Consider the following 21,097-nt stretch of genomic DNA (forward strand, 5'->3'; position numbering starts at 1 on the left):
TCAAGAGTATTTGGAAAGAAATAAGCGACCGCTAGTATAATTATTTTAGGGAGACTTATCAAGAGAATATACATAGACCTACATGATGCGTTCAGGAAAATGCAACGTGAATTGCTCATTGTTGCACTTAGAGGAATTAGTAAAAACTGATTTGACTTCTTAAAAATTTCTGAGCCGCAAGTTAACATTTGTCACCTGTGTCAGTAATGTATTGTAAAACCAAAGCCCAGTCACGCACCCACACATACACGCACACACCTTCACACACACGTGAAACTGCACCTGAAAATCATTGCTTAGTGCTTCAAAGGAGTAAAACAAAAAGTGAGTGGAAACACCATTCCCAACTTTATTCCATATAGTATTCCAAAACCATAAAAGGTATTTGTTACTCCCCAGCAAATTAATTAAATGATAGTGATATTTTTTCACTCACAGTTATCATCTTGAAAGTGTCAATTTTTCTTCCATGTTCCTTTTGTAATCCATACCAGCGATATTAAATACAACACACATCAAGGTTCTGGATTTTTGTTTTTAACAAGACCTTTATAAACGGAAGCGTCGAGGACTGGTGTAGCCGGTTCTGCATGACTCTCACCTTGTTTTCAGATGGTCAAGTGTTCGAATCCCACCGCGGCCGAGCGTCCTTTTGGCAAGGCATCTACCCAAACTGTCACTCTCCATCCAGCTGTTAAAGAGATATACGGTAGGATGCAAAAGTCTATGTGGTATTGCAAAGCAATTGAAAATAAAAATCTCTTTGCTCACCAGGGAGTCAAGAAAGGTATATGCCAGGATCCGATGACCGGGGTAATAGTACAGTACCTATAAATCGCGTAGAGATACCGCTTCGATGTATAAACGCTGTATGAAATCGGAATTTCATTGTTATTTTTTATGTGTAGTAAAATGGTATCCGATGTCTTTAAGAAGGGATATTGATGTAGTTTTTATCTGGATCTTCGATGTCGGCATATACCTGTTCAACAGCGCCGCGTCCAGTCATCTTAAGACCTTGGTATTCATCAGCGCTGCTCCCAGTCACCTTAAGACCCTGGTATTCGTGCCCGACTCCACTTTGTTGAGGTAGCTCGTAATGGGAGCTCTTTGGGTCGCTTCCTCGTGCTCCCACTGCTCTTGCTGGGGCAGCACGTAAGTGAGACAGGTCTTGCTTCTCCTGCCTCCACTTGCTGGTTGTAAAAAGAATCGGGATGATTTTCTTTTAATAGTATATTGTAAGTTTGAAGGATGGGGCAGAATCCCAGGATAACAGAAATACATGGAAATATTAAAGAAATATATATATGTATATATATATATATATATATAAAATCTGTAAAATGTTGTGGAGTGATTACTTGAAATGCAACAGAAGTTGATATGAAATATGCCCATCTTTTGCCTCATTTAGCTGAAATTATATTTCTTAATTTATCTGAAAATTTGGTTCATAAAAAGCTTATGCAATCATAATTATATAGATGAAGTTGTGTTAGACCAGTAAGACGAAATTTGTACAGCATAAATAGAATTAGGACAAGATGGTAAATGAGTTTTATGGCAATATACTCAAATGGTAAGTATAGACGATCTGGTTGTAGAGGATCGATCAAGAAGTACTATATTTTCCATTTGTGGAAGATCCTGTTTTGTTTCCTTATCAGTTATGAATGTAAAAAGGGAGTAGCCTAGATAGGCCAATGGCTTTTTGTTACTCCCTCACATCCCATTCATATACTTTATATTTTATGTTTGTCTTCAGTTGTCAATTTTGTCTAAATAATGTACAACTGTCAATGTTGTGTTTACTCAATTAGATTAACTCACTATTACATTGTACCCTGTTTTTAAGAGATGTGAAATAAATGAGTTTGAATTTGAGACGAAACGGAAAGTAGGCCTACACGAAGCGGTGGAAGACCAACCGGAAATTTATAGTAAAACAATCTTGATACCAGAATCATGATGTAAGGCATCTATTTTTGGTAAATCTCTGCTGGCCTACGTTGATAAAAGGGAGCAAGTGTATAAACGTATGATGTTCCATCAAAGAGCTATTTTTGGTAATTTACACTGACACCAACTAGTACGTTGATTAATTAGCCACATCTCATAGAAGCATTTGTATTTTTCTGTAAAATTTTGTCCGGTAGAGGATATCAATTTTTTTGTACCACATGAAGTAATTTGTTTCGGTTGATATGTTACTTTTTTTGTCACCCGTATAAATATTTGCCTCTTTGCTCGCATTCGTCAAAGTAGGCCTGGGGCCCGTTGCAGAAAGAGTTGCAATCAATCGCAACTCTAAAAATCATGCGCAACTTGATTTTCAAACCAATCAACAGCGCGCATTTGGGACTTGCGTTTAAACGCAACTCTTTCTGGAACGGGCCCCAGCATAAGTTGACCCACACTACATGCACGCCTTACTTTCATTTTATTCACATGATTCTAGTATTACCAAGCAGTTTATCAATATTGTTTTACAACAAATTTCCGCAATAGCCTATACATCCTATTTAGCTACAAATATCATTACAAATAAAAAGCCAGTGATATCTATATTAGTATCTGTCCCTTGTCCAGCGCCCTGGGAGACTGTAACAAGCAAAAAAGGGAGGTTTCCACTATTTAAGGCCATTTAAGGCCTTTACTTCAAAATGAAGGTCATTTTCGGTTTCATTACTGCTATTAAACATACCAACCATAATTCCAGGGGGTGCTGCCTAACCTTTGATACTTATTTCGTTTTTTGGTCAGGTGTTTTTTTTCTCTGTTTAATTATGAACCTTTTACTTTTTCACCTATGAGTATTTTGTATTTTTATACCTCATTTCTTATGCTATGTTTCTTATACTTTGTATTCTTTTTCTCATGATTTGTCAATGTTTGTTTATCATCATCTTTCATCCCCTTTCCAATCACTTAGTTAATCCTTGTTTCCTTTTCTTTCTCTTCCTTTCAGCATTCTTCATGAACTTCTATACATATGTTTCTTATGTTTGAATGATTGGCAACTGGTGTTATTGAAAATGTTGCTCTTTCAGCTTCAATATGACTCAAATGGATGAAGAAATTTGTAGTTTTTATGAAGAAAGTGTGAGCAAGTTGTGTGATGGTTATGATATTCCTAGTGTAAAATGCAATTATCAAACTGAAGAACATTTTTTGAAACAGCATCAAAACAGTGCAAATCGTAACATTACTCTCCTTCATATAAACATGCGGAGTATATGTAAGAATTTCGATAAAATGTTAAGATTTGTTGAGAAATGTGGTACAGGCTTGGTAACACTTGGTATCACTGAAACGTGGTTTTCCAGTGAAGTTGACATTAATCTTTTTACAATTTCTGGTTATAATCTTGTAAATAATAATCGGACAAGCAAACGAGGGGGAGGCGTTGCTCTGTATATCCCTTCCCAACACCTTAATATTATGTCTGATCATCTAGAAACTGTTTATGTTGGGATTGATAACTATGGCAAAAAGAACCAGATTATAGGTGTGGTATACAGGCTTCCAAATTCAAACTTTAATGATTTCATAAATGAACTCCAGTCCATACTTAACAAACCACTTTTAGTTGGAAAATCAGTGTATCTCATGGGAGATTATAATCTGAACCTCTTACAGTGTAATAATGACCCTCAAGTTGATCTTTTCCTGAATACACCTATGTCCTTTTCCTTATTGCCTCTTATCACTAAGCCAACCAGAATCACAGAGGTTTCAAGTACGTTGATTGACAATATTTTTTGTAATGTGCAACCATATCCATCCTCTGGAATAATAGTATCAGATATACCAGACCACTTTCCTGTATATTGTAATTTGTCCTTAGTGAGACCATATTGTAAATCCAAAGACAGGAAAGCTGTGCGCAAAAGCACTCCAGAAAATGTTGCTAACTTGAGAGAAGCTCTACTAAAAACAAATTGGAATGATGTTCTTATAGATCAAGATGTTGAAAACGCTTTTGAAAATTTCTTCAGTAAATTTATGCAGCTCTATGATGAGCATGTTCCACTAGTTGAATATAAGAAGAATAACTACAATAAATTTCCACGTATGCCATGGATAACTAATTCAATATTAAAGTCTATCAAACAGAAAAACAAATTATACTATCAATATAAAAAGAGAAGTTCTGATTCAAATAAAAGAAAATATGCTAATTATAGAAACATCGTTACCTCTTCTAAGAAGCAATATTATTCTGATCGTTTTGAGATGACCTTCAAAAATATAAAAAGTACTTAGAAAGTAATCAGAAGTATATTTAAATCGCCCATAAAATCTCTCAATATTAAATGTATAAATGTAAATGGTTGTTCGGTGAAAGACAGGCAAACTATTGTAGAAAAGTTTAATGATTTCTTTTGCAATGTTGGGCTGAAACTTCAGGAGTCTATCCCTAGATGTCAGATGAAGAACTTTCGTGATTTCATGCAAGAAACGAATACAGAAAGCCTGTTTTTACTGCCAACAAATGAACTTGAATTGTTGGGACTTGTGACCTCGCTGAAAGGCAATAAGAGTCCTGGGTTTGATGGTATTAGAAATGAGCTGATTAACGATATTGTGCATGGTATTGTGAGTCCCCTTGTACACATTTTCAATTTATCTTTCACATCTGGCATTGTGCCAAGACGAATGAAAATTGCTAAAGTGGTGCCAATTTTTAAAAAGGGTGATCCTCAAACAGTCACTAATTATAGACCTATTTCATTATTGACATCTTTCTCAAAAATTTTGGAAAAACTTGTATACAATAGAACAGTAACCTTTTTCAAAAAGACTGAAATACTTTCAAAATACCAGTTTGGGTTTCGTGAAAAACATACCACTACTCATGCTATACTGCACTTCATTGATAAAGTGGCTCGATCTTTAGATAACCATCACCACACGATAGGCATTTTCTTGGACTTTTCAAAGGCTTTTGATACGGTTGATCATTAAATTCTAATAAGTAAACTAGAGTATTATGGAGTTAGGGGCATAGCTCTTAGTTGGTTCAGGAGTTACTTAACTGACAGAAAACAATACGTATCATTATATGGAACCGATTCAAGTTATCAAACCATATCGTGTGGAGTCCCTCAGGGATCTCTCCTTTGCCCTCTCCTCTTCATACTGTATATAAATGATTTTAGTCTGTCATCTGATGTTTTGTCATTCATTTTCTTTGCTGATGATTCGAGTTTATTTTTTTCTCATAAAGATCCCAATACCTTGTCAGCTACGGTTAACATCGAACTAGAAAAAGTAGTTCAGTGGATTCATGCAAACAAGTTGTCTTTGAATATTCAGAAAACTAACTATATGCTATTTAGTAATTCTCTGTCAGTCTTACCACAAGGTTTATTATTTGGCAATGTTGACATTATGAGGGTAAGATCCACTAAGTTCCTTGGATTGCAAATTGATGAGAAGCTGACATTGGTGTCTCATTGCAACAATGTATGTAAAGTCATGTCAAAAAATACTGGTGTTATTTACAAATTGCGTTCTTTTGTACCAAAAGAAACTTTGCTTATTCTATATATTCTACTCTAGTTTTACCTTATCTTAATTACGGAGTGTTGGCATGGGGCAAGTCACAGAGGACACAATTAGAAAAGATACTTATTGCACAGAAAAGGGCAATTCGAATTATTTTTCATGCTAGTTATCGTGCTCATACTAATGTTTTGTTTCACAGTAATAAACTGTTGAAGATAGAGGATATCTATCGTTTGCAGTTAGGCTCAATCATGTATGATTTTGAAAATGGTACTCTTCCAAATGCATTGGCTCAACTATTAATTAAAAACTGTCAAATTCATAATCACAACACAAGACAAGCAGCTGCTCTTCATATACCACGGGTAAGAACTACTTTTGCTCTGAATACATTATCCGTTACTGGTCCCAAATTTTGGAACATACTTCCCATTGAAGTAGCTCATTCTGTCAGTGTGTCGGTCTTTAAACATAAGTTGAAATTACATTTGCTGAAAGGTTATGCTGAAACTCTTCAAAATATTTAGTGTAAAATAGATTACTTATTATAATCCTTCGTTTGTTTTTGTTGTACACCTCTTTTTCCTCTCCTCTTTTAGCGTTTCTCTTATAAACTGCTTTATACACCTCCCCTATAATTGGCCCCATGTAATTCCCTCTCTTTGTCTTCCCTGTATACACCTTTTTTCCTCGCTTCATAATTCCTCTCTTATTGTTCCCTATGTCTTTTCATTCTGTATATAAATTCATATATATCCTCACTCTTTTCTTCTTTTGCTAATTTCTCTTTGTATTTCCTTCTTTCCCTTTCTTTCCATTATGTAGATTTAGATGTGTAGTCCTACTTAAGTATGTAAAATATCTATACACATACACTTATCGTATCCTAACTGGGGACCTTGTCTTGACAAGCCTAGCTTTTTTAAGGTCTCCTCTTTCTTTCAGACATATGAAATTTTGTGTTACTTTTGTCTCCGTAATCCTGTTAAAAACCTCAAAGTATATGTTTATACGCTGACAATCCATTTTTTATCTTGCTATTTATTTTATTATCAGTTATGTAACTACTATGTATGAATGTTTTTGTGAAAGGAAGAAATAAATGAACTATGAATAACAAACGCAACACCCAGGAAATCTTGGGGGTATTTGAACACCCCCAGCACCCCCGCCGGTGTTAATATTATGGTATCATACTTACCACATAACCACCAGAGCAGCGAGAAGAATGATATTTCCGAATAATGAAACCAGAAATAAAGCAATCCAGACGCGACGAGAGTCTCCCTGAAAGGCACTACCTGAAACGGAAGAATTATCATGGTCAGTAAAATCACGATACACTGTTCGGCATGGGATTACTACACTTTGGCTTGGATGATATCATGAAGCAAGTACCAGAGTAATTAAGATTTTTGCCCATTTTGTCGCAAACTGCAAACTTCATTTTGTCGCAAACTTCGAACACTTCAAAATGAAGCAATTAACACGTCTTCGACACGTTGGTAATCATAATGCATTTTCATTTTTTCTATGTAGGATGAAAAGGGTCATGCAAATATTGATCTTGCGAAGAGAATCGAACCCCGAACGTACGTATAATGTATTCATGCATGTGCTCAGACCCCTTAACACCCGACTTCGGCGTCAATCATATCCGATAGAAATGGTGATCGTAAATGTATTTATGCTTAGATATTTCGGTTTAATGCACACTTCGGCCTGTATGTTGTTCATGGCACATCAATGACTTCTACAAAAAGATGCTCACTCGCTGCACGAGACGAATCCTCGCAATATTGGTCATCACTACAACTTACCATTTAACGAAGTAGTTTTGACAGACACAAGAGGACCCCTCGGACCTTCTCCACCCGGACCTTCTCTGACGGCAGAAACACTGATGTTATATTCAGTTCCAGGGTCCAACCCAGTCAATAAAAACTCGATGATTCGTTTGGGATCACCGTCTTCCAATTCTGAATCTATTCCACCGGCCTCTGTCCAGTCCTCAACGGCAGTTTGCAGATAGACGAGGTAACCAACAACCGGTCCATCACCGGAGTCAAAAGATGATGTCCAATGGCTCCAGAAGACCGTTATTGATGACGATGTGATCTCTCCTGCTATTGGGCCGGTGGTGAGTTGTGGTAAAGCTAAAATAACGAAGATATCAATGTGCAAGTTCTTACAGAGCGTGCATATACGGTAGGCCTATGTAACAATGTCAAATTAAGTAAACAGATAAAACTAGGACATCATGATCAACGATCAGCGACGTTATATAATCTCCACTCGCATGACTAGAAAATGTGAGAAAACAAGGAATGTGAATTATGAAAATACTACTACTACTACTACCTACTACTACTACTACAACTATACTACTACTGTTACTACTACTTCTAGTCGTAGAAGTCTTCTACGACTTCTTCTACTACTACTACTACTACTACTACTACTACTAAGACTATTAATAATACTACTAATAATAATAATGGCTGTAAAAAATCCTATGGTGATGATACGGGGAGGTCCTGTTTTATTCTTGTAGCTTTTATTATTGTACAGTAAATTATTAACAGCCATTGTACTAGATTGAAGAATAAGCTATAAGCCCTCTTGATGAATTTCTTTGATATGGATGATGTTAATCCCTGTCTTATGTCATTGTTTCAACGCATTGATCTGAGACAAATAAAACAGCCTACACAATAAATGTTAAAATATTATTTTGTTCATTGGGAAGTTATGTATACAATCATTTCAGTTTGGCGATGAAATTTCATAAAGTCATTACCATAAAAATTGAATTCTGGAGAAACGATGGCAAGTGAAAAAGAGTCCAACTGACTCGGTAACTCGCCCACGTAACAGAAAATCTGGTCAGTCTCACTTAGGTTGCTGAAGAGGAAACTGTTATTACGGAATTCACCGTCGCGGCTTGTGGATGAGAAGGAAATCGGCCTCGAGGATGAAAGTGTTGGACCGATGGACAGCTTGACGTCATCAGGAAACAGTGTTTCTCCTTCGGAATCAACGTCGACGGCGCAGTAGACCAGGGCGAATCCCGGATTGGTTCGGGGGGTTGTGAATTCGAAATCGTCTTCAGAAAGGGTTTCAAGAAAGAATAAACACTGTAAAAACGCTGTTTAGAATTTTAAGCGAGTTGTCTAAGCCAGTCACTCTAACAGTTATTGAACAAGTCGCTTAAAGGTTAGAAGTTGTTTAAAACGTTTAAACAAGTTAAAAAAGGGTTTAAGAAATTTCAAAAAGTTTAAACAATTTGTCGTTAGAGTGAATGGCTTAGAGAACGTGCTGTTCATTTTTATATATATATTTTTTTTACAGTGGAATGGACCCAAGATGTTTATAAATCTCTTGCAAGCATGAGCATAACAATGAAATTTGTTGGATGAATGTCCTGCTAGCTGGTATCACCAAGGTTCTGGTGAGTCAATATTGAATTAATTCAACCTCACATTTATCTCACCTTTACCGCCCACGTCCAATAATGCAAAGCTCAAAGATTGGTACCAAGACCAATTTTCATATCATTTTGCATTCATAATGATGTGCAACCAATGATGAATACAAAATTTCTGTTAAATGGGTCCTAGGACAAGTCCATTCTAACAAAAAGTTGATTTGAATAAAAAGAGAAAAATACAGCAACCATAACACTGAAATTTTCATAAAAATCGGATGTAAAATAAGAAAGTTATGACGTTTTAAAGTTTCGCTTAATTTCACACAGTTATATGCACATCCTGGCTGGTATGCAAATGAGGAGACTATGACGTCATCCACTCACTATTTCTTTTGCATATGATGAAATATAAAACATCATTTTCTCATCATTGTCAAGTGATACAACTATTAATTCCTCCATGAATATGTGGAATTAGCATTGTTTTATACTATATGGTTCAGTCAAGTTGGTCCTTATTATCAAATCTATAAAAAAAAAGAAATATTGTATAATTCAAACAATAAAAAACAAAAGAAATAGTAAGTGATGGACATCATCGACTGAGTCACTGAGTTGTGAATATCACTGTTTTGTGAAAAATAAGCGAAACTTTAAAATGTCATAACTTTCTTATTTCAACATCCGATTTTGATGAAATTTTCAGCACTATGCTAGTTTGATATTTCTCTATTTATTCAAGTCAGCATTTTCCTGGGGTGGACTTGACCTTTAAAGGAATTGGTGCGTTGTTGAAAGCCTCTGCGTAAAGATTGCGAAAATGCCGTATTATCTCGTGTATACACCTTTTAAGTGTAGACTCAAAACACACTGAGGGCTATTATAATTTTCACTCACAAAGTCCTCTCTGGCAAATGAAATTCCCCTTAGATGAACACCTATTATCATCCCATTGTCCGTGTCTGTCTTCTCTCGTGCTAGACCAGAGACATGCGCAGTCTTGATTACCTCCGTAGTTATCTGGTTGTCTTGGTGCCCAGCCGTCATATCTATTGTAGGAAAAATAATAGATGTAGGTCAACTGAATGTGAATGGAGGCGTCTTGATCTCTTGCGCACGAGACGACATTTTTTTTTCTTAAGCTTTATATGTATTGATGAATTTAATTTCAAGGGTCAAACATCAAATTTAGCCTTCGGAAAGGAAGAGCAAATCAAAAAGGAATGTCACTCTATTGATTGGATTCACGTGTGATTCCTGTTATATACCACTCCTTAGAAACAACTGTTGACATTATTATCATCATTTTCATTATTACAATTATAATTATCATCATTATTATTATTACAATTATATCATTATTGATATTTATCATCAATTTTCATTAAGATTAGTTGTAGTAGTAAGAGTAGAAGAAGCTAGCTGTTGTAGTAGTATATAGTAGTAATAGTCGTAGTAGTAACAGCCGTAGTAGAAGTAGTAGTAGAAGTAGTAGTAGTAGTAGTGGTAGAAGTGGTAGTAGTAGTAGTAGTAGGTAGTAGTAGTAGTAGTAGTAGTAGTAGTAGCAATAGTAGTAGTAGTAGTAGTAGTTAGTAGTAGTAGTAGTAGTAGCAATAGTAGTAGTAGTAGTAGTAGTAGTAGTAGTAGCCGCAGCAGCAGCAGTAGTAGTTGTAGTAGTAGTAGTTGTTGTTGTAGTAGTAGTAGTATGATAAACATTATTATTATTGCTTTATCTTCATCATCATTATGATCATCGACATTCTTGTTATTACTATTATCATTATAACTATCATACATTACATATTATCATTATGGGGGCACATTATCCCCATAATTCAAAGCTAATAGATATTTTGATAACATAATAATGTTCACAATAATGATTATCAGAATAATTACTGAAAAGTAATAATATCACTCTTGGTGATAACAATGATTGATATGCTCACTTATAATTGAATATTGATTATCATTATAATCTTATCTGAATTACATACGGAATTTAGATCGACAAAAAACGAGGGTAAAAGCTTTAGGCTACCTATAAAGTCCTCATTGCATTTTGGGAAGGCAAATATCTGTCAAGCGAAACCGATCAGTATTCATTATTATTTTTTTTTTACATCATGATGGTGTTGCTTACGTCACTAATGTTCCATCAAGCCATTTAAACTGATCTTCTTCCACTCTGTCAGTTGCACCAATCCAAAAACATCTGGTATCTCGGAGCGGAGGGGTGATGAATGTCGTCAAGAAAGCCTGAATTTGACGAAAATGCTGAATACCTTTAATGATATCATCCTTTAAAAGTCACGCAAAATACTATACCTCAACGGATCATCGAATAAGCTACTCACAATTACGGGTCCAAGAGAAGGGGGCGTCTATTTCCTTTAGAACCAAAGTTTTACATAATTTTAACCTTAAATGAGTAGTACCAAATGAATCTCGAAGATGGAAAGTGGGATGGGGGGGGGGGGGGGTAACGACCATTATATATTTCTTTCCTCTTTTTATTTTTGTTTTAGTTTGCTTGCTTTATTATCATTATTCTAATTTTCTCGGAGGGGGAACCATAGGTGTACTTTAATCCTAATATATTTTCTGTTTTTATTAATTTGCCTAGCTCTGATAATGCAAATTTTTGAAGGGCAACGATATGATACTTTTTGAATCGAGGGTCCCTTTTCATTTTTAATTTGCTTCAAATAAAATAAAAATCGTGGATCCGCCCCTATACTCGTAGATTCTTTGAACATACCTGAATCTCATCGGAGTCAACTTTGGCCAGATTTGATTCGTATTCTTGACACCGAGACTGCGCCTGATCGAATGATAGCACGGTGGAGCTCTCCACGAGATAGACTGCATCATCTAGTCTGTGCCATGTGGGGGAGGACCCCTGACTTTTTACTGTAATTTATGATATAATCGTGAAGATTCTGAGGCAAAGTGTTCATATCTATATTGAAGTATAGTCCTGATGACGCTTAAAGGGGAATTAAATCTTTGGAATAAGTAGGCTTGTGTCGAAACAGAAAAATCAAAGAACAAGAACAAAGAAAGTTTGAGAAAAATCGGACAAATAACAAGAAAGTTATGAGCATTTGAATATTGCAATCACTAATGCTATGGAGATCCTCCCATTGGTAATACGACAAGGATGTGTGATGTCACAGGTGAACAACTTTCCCTTTGATGGACTATAAAATACTCTCAAAATGTCTCTTTCTGCTTTATCTTGTGGTGATACAAACTCTTTATCCATGATGTATTCTTTAAAAATCTGTATTACATGCCCTCCTATAGAAAGAACACATGATCTACTGATAGATGTGATAAAAGAGGCAATTTAAGTGAAATATGTACTAAAGTAATGGGGAGGGTTGTTTATCAGTGACATCACACATCTTTGTCTAATTGCCAATTTGAGGATCTCCATAGCATTAGTGATCGCAACATTCAAATGCTCATAACTTTCTCATTATTTGTCTGATTTTTCTCTAACTTTCGTTGATCTGTTTCTTTGATTTTTCTGTTTTGAACCAAGCTATCTTGTTCCCAAGGTTTCATTCTCCTTTAAAGTATAATTTATTTTAGTGGTAGTATTTTTAATATTATTATAGTTGTTATGGTAATAGTAGCAGTAATAGTGGTGATAGAAATAATAATGATAATCATCATCATCATCATCGTAATAATAACAAGCAGAATCGTTAAATGTTTAGGGTCCGATCCCTGGTATAACGTTGGGAGAGACAGGGGACAATTGTAACACGAGGCAAATGTAACAGAGGCTCCCATGCTAGCAGAAACAATTGTGTGCTTTTAACAGAGCATGCGTATTTCATCGCTCCACATGCTGTTCGAATGTAAGCAAATATAACTGTCCGTGGAACGTTTTACAGCAAAATAAATGTTGTTTGTTTTTTTCAGTAGGAAAGTGATATCTCACATTACATGCTTTTCTTCTGGACTAAAATGTGATTGAGCTATAGCTGTCAATTTTATGCGTTTAGAAAGCATGTCCTCAGGCCTGTATTTTTTTAAACTAACGTTTCAACGACGAATACCCATGCTAAGTTAGAAAAAAAATCTTTCCAAATTTGGCCGCCCTCCTCGGGGAAAGATATGTTTCATTTGCCCATGCCACTTTTAAATTGTTAAAACTAAAGCTCAAGAAAGCGAATAGCATAACTTGAAACGTACATGTCTATTATTTATCTTTTTTTACAGGGTTAATTAAGTTATATAAGTTTAGAAATAAGATCTACATCACTGAACATATATCTGTCAAAAATCTTTTGTTACAATGCGAAATATGAAATTTGTTTAAATGTAATCAGATTCCTCCGTGATTTTGTGCCTTTTCTTTTTTTTTCTTTTTCTCCATATTCTATATCACTTACTAGAAAAGAATAAGTTGAAAACACAAGGAGAGTGTAATATAATAGGTTATTCTAATGTCAAAATTGTAAATATCACTTACTAGAAAAGAATAAGTTGAAAACACCAGGAGAGTGTAATATTATAGGTTATTCTAATGTCAAAATTGTAAATCTGAGTATAGGCTCATTAGAAATAAAACACAGCACAGAATAGCCTCATCGATAATACAAGGAAAATAGTGAGCTTTTTTTCATAGGCTTACCATTTACATGAGAAATAATAATTTTGAACATAAATCATCTATCCAACATAAAAATTGATAAATTATATTTAGTAATTAAATCCAATTCGCAGCGAAAGGTTGAATTACATGAATTTGTACAGAGTGAAAAATTAGTAAAGCCTATATACAAAAAGGTAATAAAAATACCTAACACCCCAATGTTAAGCATTGATATATATTTTATTACTTAGGATATAAGATATATAGAGAAGGTTAATTGGAGGGATTAAATTGAAAGAGGGTCAAGTCATGTCTTTCGTACAAATGATATCTGAAGAAAACACTCATTCGGGATTTGATACGTTTGTTAACAAGGAAAAGTAATATTGATTTTGTCAGAGAAAGTGGCATATATTTTTAGACAAAACTTTCATTTCCCAAACTTTAAGAAATAATATCGCTTTATTGGAAAGAAAATACATTTAAGTTTAAAAGCGCAACGTGTAGGGTTCTACCACAGTCTTCCATTCAAAGAGATGTTGGGTAGGTACATATTGATTATTTAAAGTAGATACAGATCCCAAATAGAAATTGATGTGTAGTTCTACAGCTTGGGTGAAGCCACAACAACCTTAAAAAACAATCAAAACGTTCCCCATAATAATAGCAAGTTGAAAATATAATGTAAATGAGTCGAGCATTATCATGTTTTGCTATACATGGGGCTAATGTTGTACAAAATTAAATATTAAAAATCTTGCATTTGTCAAGTGCATAAACTTTGATAAAGAAAAACTAATGTCAAAATTCTATGTGTTACAAATTGCCTCATAGGTGTGCTACAATTACCCCGTGTTGTGGGGCAATTGTATCACTTGCCCTCTTGTTTTTAAATGGTAATAACTTCTAAATTAATTGTTAAACTTAATCCAAACCCATTCATATGTCGAGCCAAGATATGCATCTTTCGTTTTATTTATAGGTATGAGCAGGTAGCAGGTAGCTTTAATAAAGGCGATGATTCAAATTTAGTAACTTTTGTTATAATTGTTTACGGTTTCCCGTAAGGATCGCGATGCCCGTGAGCAAGTCAGTTAATCGAGAGTGCTCTTATATCCTGCATTCAAATAAATTGAAACGCTAGATGCATTCTTGATAACTCGGTGTGCACTTGCTTGTTCTTTTTTTTTAAAGAAAATTCTTACCTCTATCAGAAGACAAGATGGCTATAGTGAGGATAACAAAATACACCGTTTCTTCTCTTGTTAACTTCATATTCGAGACCAGATAGTATAGTGTTGCTAATAGACAGAGGTACATGTATTCCTAATTCTAATCCTATGTTCAGACCGTAGACGAACTGCCAGTATTGACAGGAAGAGATATGAAAGTTGACATGACGAGAGCCTGAATGACCGAAAACAAACTTGGGTTTTCCCGTTCTGTTTCCTTGTTATTTCTAACTTATCTCATTGCTGGTCCGCAGCGCGTCATAGTGATTGGATTTAGAAATGAATAAGCACTTTCGTACCACAGTTTAAATCGTGAAGGATTTATTATGACGGCAAGGACATTGAGTGTATTTAGCGAACTCCTCCAAGAAGAACAAGTGATTCATGAGGTGATGGATGAGCGAGCACCCATTACCCCTAACCAGACAGGGCTTTTGTGGTTCTTCTATGGCCGAGGCTGGGAGGGGGGGGGTGATACGACACCCCCTTCATATAATTTTTTTAAATAGAGATCTAGGCCGCTGAACGATATCTCGCGAGAGCCGCAAAAATGTTCTCGATAGCAGTTTGCGATATAAATAGGAAAAACAGTATAATACAGAAATAAATTATAGATGGAAATATCACTACTAACGAAAAGGAAATTATTGAAGGAATAAAATCATTCTACAGGCAACTATATAAGGAAACAGATACTTTCGAAGACGACACTTTAAATTTCTTTCCTGGTAACCTACTAAAATTAAATGATACATCACAAAATTTATGTGAAGAAACAATCGTTGAAAGAGAATGTGTAGAGATATTGAAAGGTATGACACTCAAATCTCCAGGAAATGATGGTTTAAGTGTAGAATTTTATCAGAAATTTTGGTCAGTAATTGGAGATTAAGTACTTGCATCTTTTAATGAGGCTCTGCGATTGGGAGAATTATCAGCCTCTCAAAGACAAGCAGTTATTACCTTGATACACAAAGACGGCAAAGATCCAGAACTTATTAAAAACTACAGACCGATTTCGTTACTAAACGTAGATTACAAAATTTTATCTAAGGTACTTTCAAAGAGAATACAAGAAGTTTTACCGGAAATTGTAGGTTTTGATCAGCTGGGCTATGTTGGGGAAAGAAATATTGGAGAAGCAATCCGAATAATAGATGATATGATCTTTCATACTTCTTTCTCTAGAGAAAGGGTTTTTTGGTAGCCACTGACTTCGAAAAAGCGTTTGATTCTGTGTCACATTTATTTTTACATAAGGTACTAAAATCATTTAATTTTGGACCAAGGTTTCGCAAATGGGTAAATATTTTTTATACTAATACTGAAAGTTGTGTTATAAATGGATGCGCATCGACAGGTTACTTTAAGGTTGGAAGAGGAGTAAGGCAGGGAGATCCTCTTTCTCCATATCTATTTGTTTTGTGTGTTGAAATTTTAGCTCACATGATTAGGAATAATCATCAGGTAAAAGGGATCCGTTTTGGAAATACAGAATTAAAACAAGTTTTGTACGCAGATGATATAACGTTTTTATTAAAGACGTACCTTCATTTAAGGAGACTGAACGCATTTTTGAAGCATTTTATAAAATATCAGGATTAAAGATAAACATGACAAGACGTTTATATTACTTTTAGGCCCACAGCTTTCCACTCATAACTTACCTTTTGGGAAGCAAGTCGATATTGTTAAGATATTAGGAATTTATTTTTCGATACACGAAGATATCAAGGAAAAAATGAACTACAAAGAAATATTAAGTAAAATTAAAAAAAAATATTCAATTGGTGGAAGCAACGTGATTTAACATTAATGGGAAAATTTTAATTAATGAAAGTATATGGCTATTCTAAATTGATATATTTATCATCATTGATGCCAGTTCCAGAGTGGGTACATAGTGAAATTGAAGAAATAAGTTTTGATTTTTTGTGGAAAGGTAGAAACAAAATTAAAAATACCATAATAACTTTAGACTATTCGCAAGGGGGGCTCAAAATGATGAATTCAGAGTGTTTGTGAAAGCACAGAGAATAATGTGGATAAAAAGGCTTGTTACAGGAAAACAAGGTATTAATTGGAAAAAAATACTTCAAATAGTTGATGAGACCAATGGGAGGTAATTTGGTTTTTTATTGTAACTATTGGGACAAGAGTGTGTATCGAAGTTTAATAGAAACATGGACGGATATGAAAAATTATGTTAAAGCAGAAGAGAATTACAAGGGAAATGAAATTTTGTATAACAATAAATATATTCAGCTGGATGGCAAAACATTATTTGATAAAAATTTGTTTTTGAAAAATATATATCGACTTCACCATATTTGTGATGAAAAATGGTTATTGAAAAAGGATGCTTATTTATTTTAAAGGGTTTAAGTAAAGAAGAAATTACAAAAATTGGAAAAATATATTCAATAATTCCTCATGAATGGAAAAGAAACGTTCAGCCGGAAACAGGGAAAGGAAGTCTATCCACTGTGGCCTCAGCCTAGAAATAGTATTTACAAAGAAAGTTTATAAATTTGAAGAAATAAATGCAAAAATGGTTTATAGAAGTCAAATAGGCAATAATGTAGAAATTAGCTCTGCTTTTTATAACTTAATGGAAGTTTATAATATAACAGTTAAGGAAGTGGAAAAGATTTTTGTTCGGCCAAGGTTGTGCACATTAGTTTGCAAATTGAGAGTTTCAGTTTAAATTATTGTATAGAATAGTCTATACGAACCATCATCTACACAGATTCAAACTTCGGATAAATGGGTTGTGTTCATATTGTAATACTTTAGAAGAAACATACCAACATGTATTTTTTTAGTGTAATATAATTAAAAGACTGTGGGAGAAATGTGCTGATAAATTAAACTTACCGTTTCTTAGGAGAATATCTTGGAAACAAATTCATATTGGAATAAATGGGACTAATGTAAAAAATAGAACAATTATTAAACCACATTATAATTTTGATAAAATTCATGATCTTCCATGGTAGGGAAAAGGGGTTGCCTCCAAATGTAAAGGAAAATAGAAAAAAAATAATTGAAAATAGAAAAGAAGAGAAACGGCTTGCAACGGAAAGGGGAACCTTGGCATTTCATTTAAGAAAATGGGAGCACTTTGACGAATCAGCCTCACAGTCTTCCACCACTTAGTTAGGTTTTTTTTTCTTTCTTTTTTTTCTTTATTACCATTATTATTATTCTTTATTTGTCGTTTATGGGGGTAGGGGGGTAAGTGTAGCTAAGGGTCTGGCTTTGAGTTGTGTGTATGTTTTTTTATTAATACAGTGCGTATCAAAAAAAAGTTTACACTTTGAAAAAATCCTGTAAAATTATACATTTGTAATATTCTGAGGATTGTTCCACATTTTAACATTGGTACAGGTCCATTAAAGCAAATGACGATATAACTGTCGAAAAATATTTCCGCTTGAGTGAGCACCACTTACTTTTGAAAAGTTAGTGAAAAATTATTTGCGCAGAAATTTGAAATAGTTATGCGAATAAAAGTAGACCTTAATCATGAAGAACACATGGAATTTAGCTGGTAAAATTGATTTGAAGATATCTTCAACATTGTTTGACTTGTTTCCTTGCCCAAAACACTTCGAAGAGTGCATTTCGCCCCACCCCACTCCCCCACTAACCGAGGCCATCGTGACGATATTCGCTTTACACTGAGCTCTGATTTACATGGAATGGCTTAAGCTTGATTTTAATTTGTTAATCATTACTAAGCTTGGGAAACAAGTACCCTTAAATGATAAATGAAATGTAAACCAACTTTCAATGATAAAAACTTAGTGATAGATGTGATGATATAACTTTGTTAAAATTCAGATGTCCTCAGATCTGCTGCAGTAAAGTTGTTGTGTTCAACAATGAAACAAAAATAGGGTAAAGGTTGTGCTTATTAAGTGTTGAAATTTCAATTTGGGTGGCAAAATTGACACAAAATGCTTGAATGTATCCGTTTTATTCCAATTGACTAAAAGTGCAAGGGAAATGTATGATAAATCTTTCGTAGTGTAAGTTTGATTTCGTCCTTTCCCCCTGACACAGCATGAAAACGAGCATTTCTGCGCAAAAAGATTTTTGCGAGCTTTACAGAAATGGACAGTGCTCACTCAAGTGTAACATTCTGACAAAACTTTTACTTTCATTGGATAGATGAGACCCAAACCCAAGATTATATGTGAAAAAATTACCCACATGTTGTATATTTTTGAATTCCAAGTGCTTTTTCAAAGTGTAAACTTTTTTTTGTATAACTGTATAACTTCCTCATTAATCAGTTTGATTGAAGAGTATGGAGAATCTTAACTTGAGTTTTATATACAGATTATAAGTTTATTTTCGTAATTTAGATTTTTGCTGTTGTACCCGGGTTCTGTTCTGTATTTATCCTTCCGTGATTATAAGTTGTTAAAGAAATGTGAGCAGATTAATCCTAAGTTTACATTTGAAATTCATATATATTCCTTTTCTCACCATGTTAAAATGTGTATGTGTAAACTTGAAACAATTAAGTTTTAATGATGTCATGTTATATATATATATATTTTACATGTGATATGAGGAAGAAATAAATATGATTTAAAACAAAAAATGACGCTCTTAGCTAATGAAAAGGCTGGATTATGAAAAAAATAATAATAATTTGCAACGCTGTATATTCTTATGAGTAAGATTTTTATTCATTTTAACTAAAATGCTAATTTATGCATTAAAGGGGTGATCCAAGCTGAAAATATTTATAGCTTAATACACAGAGTAGAACTCACTGAGCAAAACGTTGAAATTTTCATCAAAATCGGATAACAAATAATAAAGTTATTGAAGTTTAAAGTTTAGCAATATTTTGTGAAAACAGTCGTCATGAATATTCATTAGGCAAGCTGACGATGTAACATCTCCACTTTCCGTTTTCTTGTGTTATTACATAAAATCATTTTTTTTTTCATTATTTCATACTTGTGTGAATAAAATGTCTCCCTTATAATGAAATAAGTTGCAGCAATAAATATCTAGTGCACTAAATCAGTTGTCAATCCAATTTTTCTAGTTCTTGGAGGAAAAAATTTGAATAAACCTAATTTCATATAATAAATTACAAAAGAAAAAGTGGAGATGTGACATCATCAGCGCACCTAATGAATATTCATGACGACTGTTTTTACAGAATATTACTAAATTTTAAAATTCAATAACTTTGCTATTTGTTGTCCAATTTTGACGAAATTTTCAGCATTTTGCTCAGTGAATTTTACTCTATTAAGCTATAAATATTTTCATCCTGGATCACCCCTTTAAAGGAGAATGAAACCTTTGAAACAAGATAGCTTGTGTGACAACAGAAAAATCAAAGAAACAGACCAACAAAAGTTTGAGAAAAATCGGAGAAATAATAACAAATTCTGAGCATTTGAATATGCGATCACTAATACTATGGATATCCTCTAGTTGGCAATGCGACACAGATGTGTGATGTCACTTGTGAACAACTCTCCCATTACTTTATATATTTCACTTAAACTGCCTCTTTTATCACATCTATCTATAGACCATATCATTTTTGCTATATAATACAGACTTTTAAAGAATACATCATGGATAAAGAGTTTGTATCACCATAAGGAAAATAAAAATAGACATTTTGGAGGTATTTTATAGTCTATCGAAGGGAAAGTCGTTCACATGTGACATAACACATCCTTGTCGCATTGCCAATGAGAGGATCTCCATAGCATTAGTGATTGCAATATTCAAATGCTCATAACTTTCTCATTATTTGTCCGATTTTTCTCAAACTTTCTTTGTTCTTTTTCTTTGATTTTTCTGTTTCGACACAAACCTTATTGTTCCAAATGTTTCATTCCCCTTTACTCATAGTTCTTACACTATTTCACTATACTAGCTCCAATGCTATATATTTTTTTGTGTAAATTTTGAGAGAACACATTGAAATAAATGATAAGTTACCAGAATTTACTCTTAGTATGACATACAAAAATCTTTCTATGAAAACTTGAAAGATAAAATTTGATTTTAAAAACGACCCAAGTCCATGGCAGTTTATTTCAAATAAATCGAGAAAAATGAAATAATAATTATTCATTCATTTCGAATACATTCTAATAGCAAATCTGGGAAATTAACACACAATGTGGGGTTTGTGTATGAGAAACGATGAGCCATGTTTATTTGGCCAAGAGCAGGGGCGGTGGAGCGAAGTTGAAAGTGGGAGGGGGTGGGGAACAAGGAAAAGGGCACTTTCTCTTAAAACTTATCACTTATACGAGAAAG

At 34.1% G+C, this 21,097-nt stretch overlaps 1 protein-coding gene across 1 annotated transcript; it reads right to left on the reverse strand.

Moving 5' to 3' along the window:
- Positions 1–327: 327 nt before the first annotated feature.
- Positions 328–15,174, reverse strand: LOC121424038. Its single transcript, XM_041619614.1, has 8 exons — positions 14,759–15,174; positions 11,703–11,854; positions 11,085–11,200; positions 9,839–9,990; positions 8,312–8,617; positions 7,332–7,667; positions 6,713–6,812; positions 328–1,193 (listed from the first exon to the last, which is right to left on the reverse strand). The coding sequence occupies exons 1-8, from the start codon at positions 14,871–14,873 to the stop codon at positions 929–931; spliced, it is 1,542 nt and encodes a 513-aa protein (XP_041475548.1). The 5' UTR covers positions 14,874–15,174; the 3' UTR covers positions 328–928.
- Positions 15,175–21,097: the final 5,923 nt, after the last annotated feature.

This window comes from Lytechinus variegatus, chromosome 11 (assembly GCF_018143015.1).
Source record: "Lytechinus variegatus isolate NC3 chromosome 11, Lvar_3.0, whole genome shotgun sequence".
Classification (NCBI taxonomy): domain Eukaryota; kingdom Metazoa; phylum Echinodermata; class Echinoidea; order Temnopleuroida; family Toxopneustidae; genus Lytechinus; species Lytechinus variegatus.

Excerpts from the sequence above, each read along its gene's own strand:
- LOC121424038 (XM_041619614.1), bottom strand. The coding sequence starts at position 14,873 with ATGTACCTCTGTCTATTAGCAACACTATACTATCTGGTCTCGAATATG. Across the intron at positions 9,991-11,084 it reads CTTGATGGAACATTAGTGAC|ATATGACGGCTGGGCACCAA; the intron begins GTAAGCAACACC and ends TTCCTACAATAG. Across the intron at positions 6,813-7,331 it reads CAAAACTACTTCGTTAAATG|GTAGTGCCTTTCAGGGAGAC; the intron begins GTAAGTTGTAGT and ends CTTCCGTTTCAG.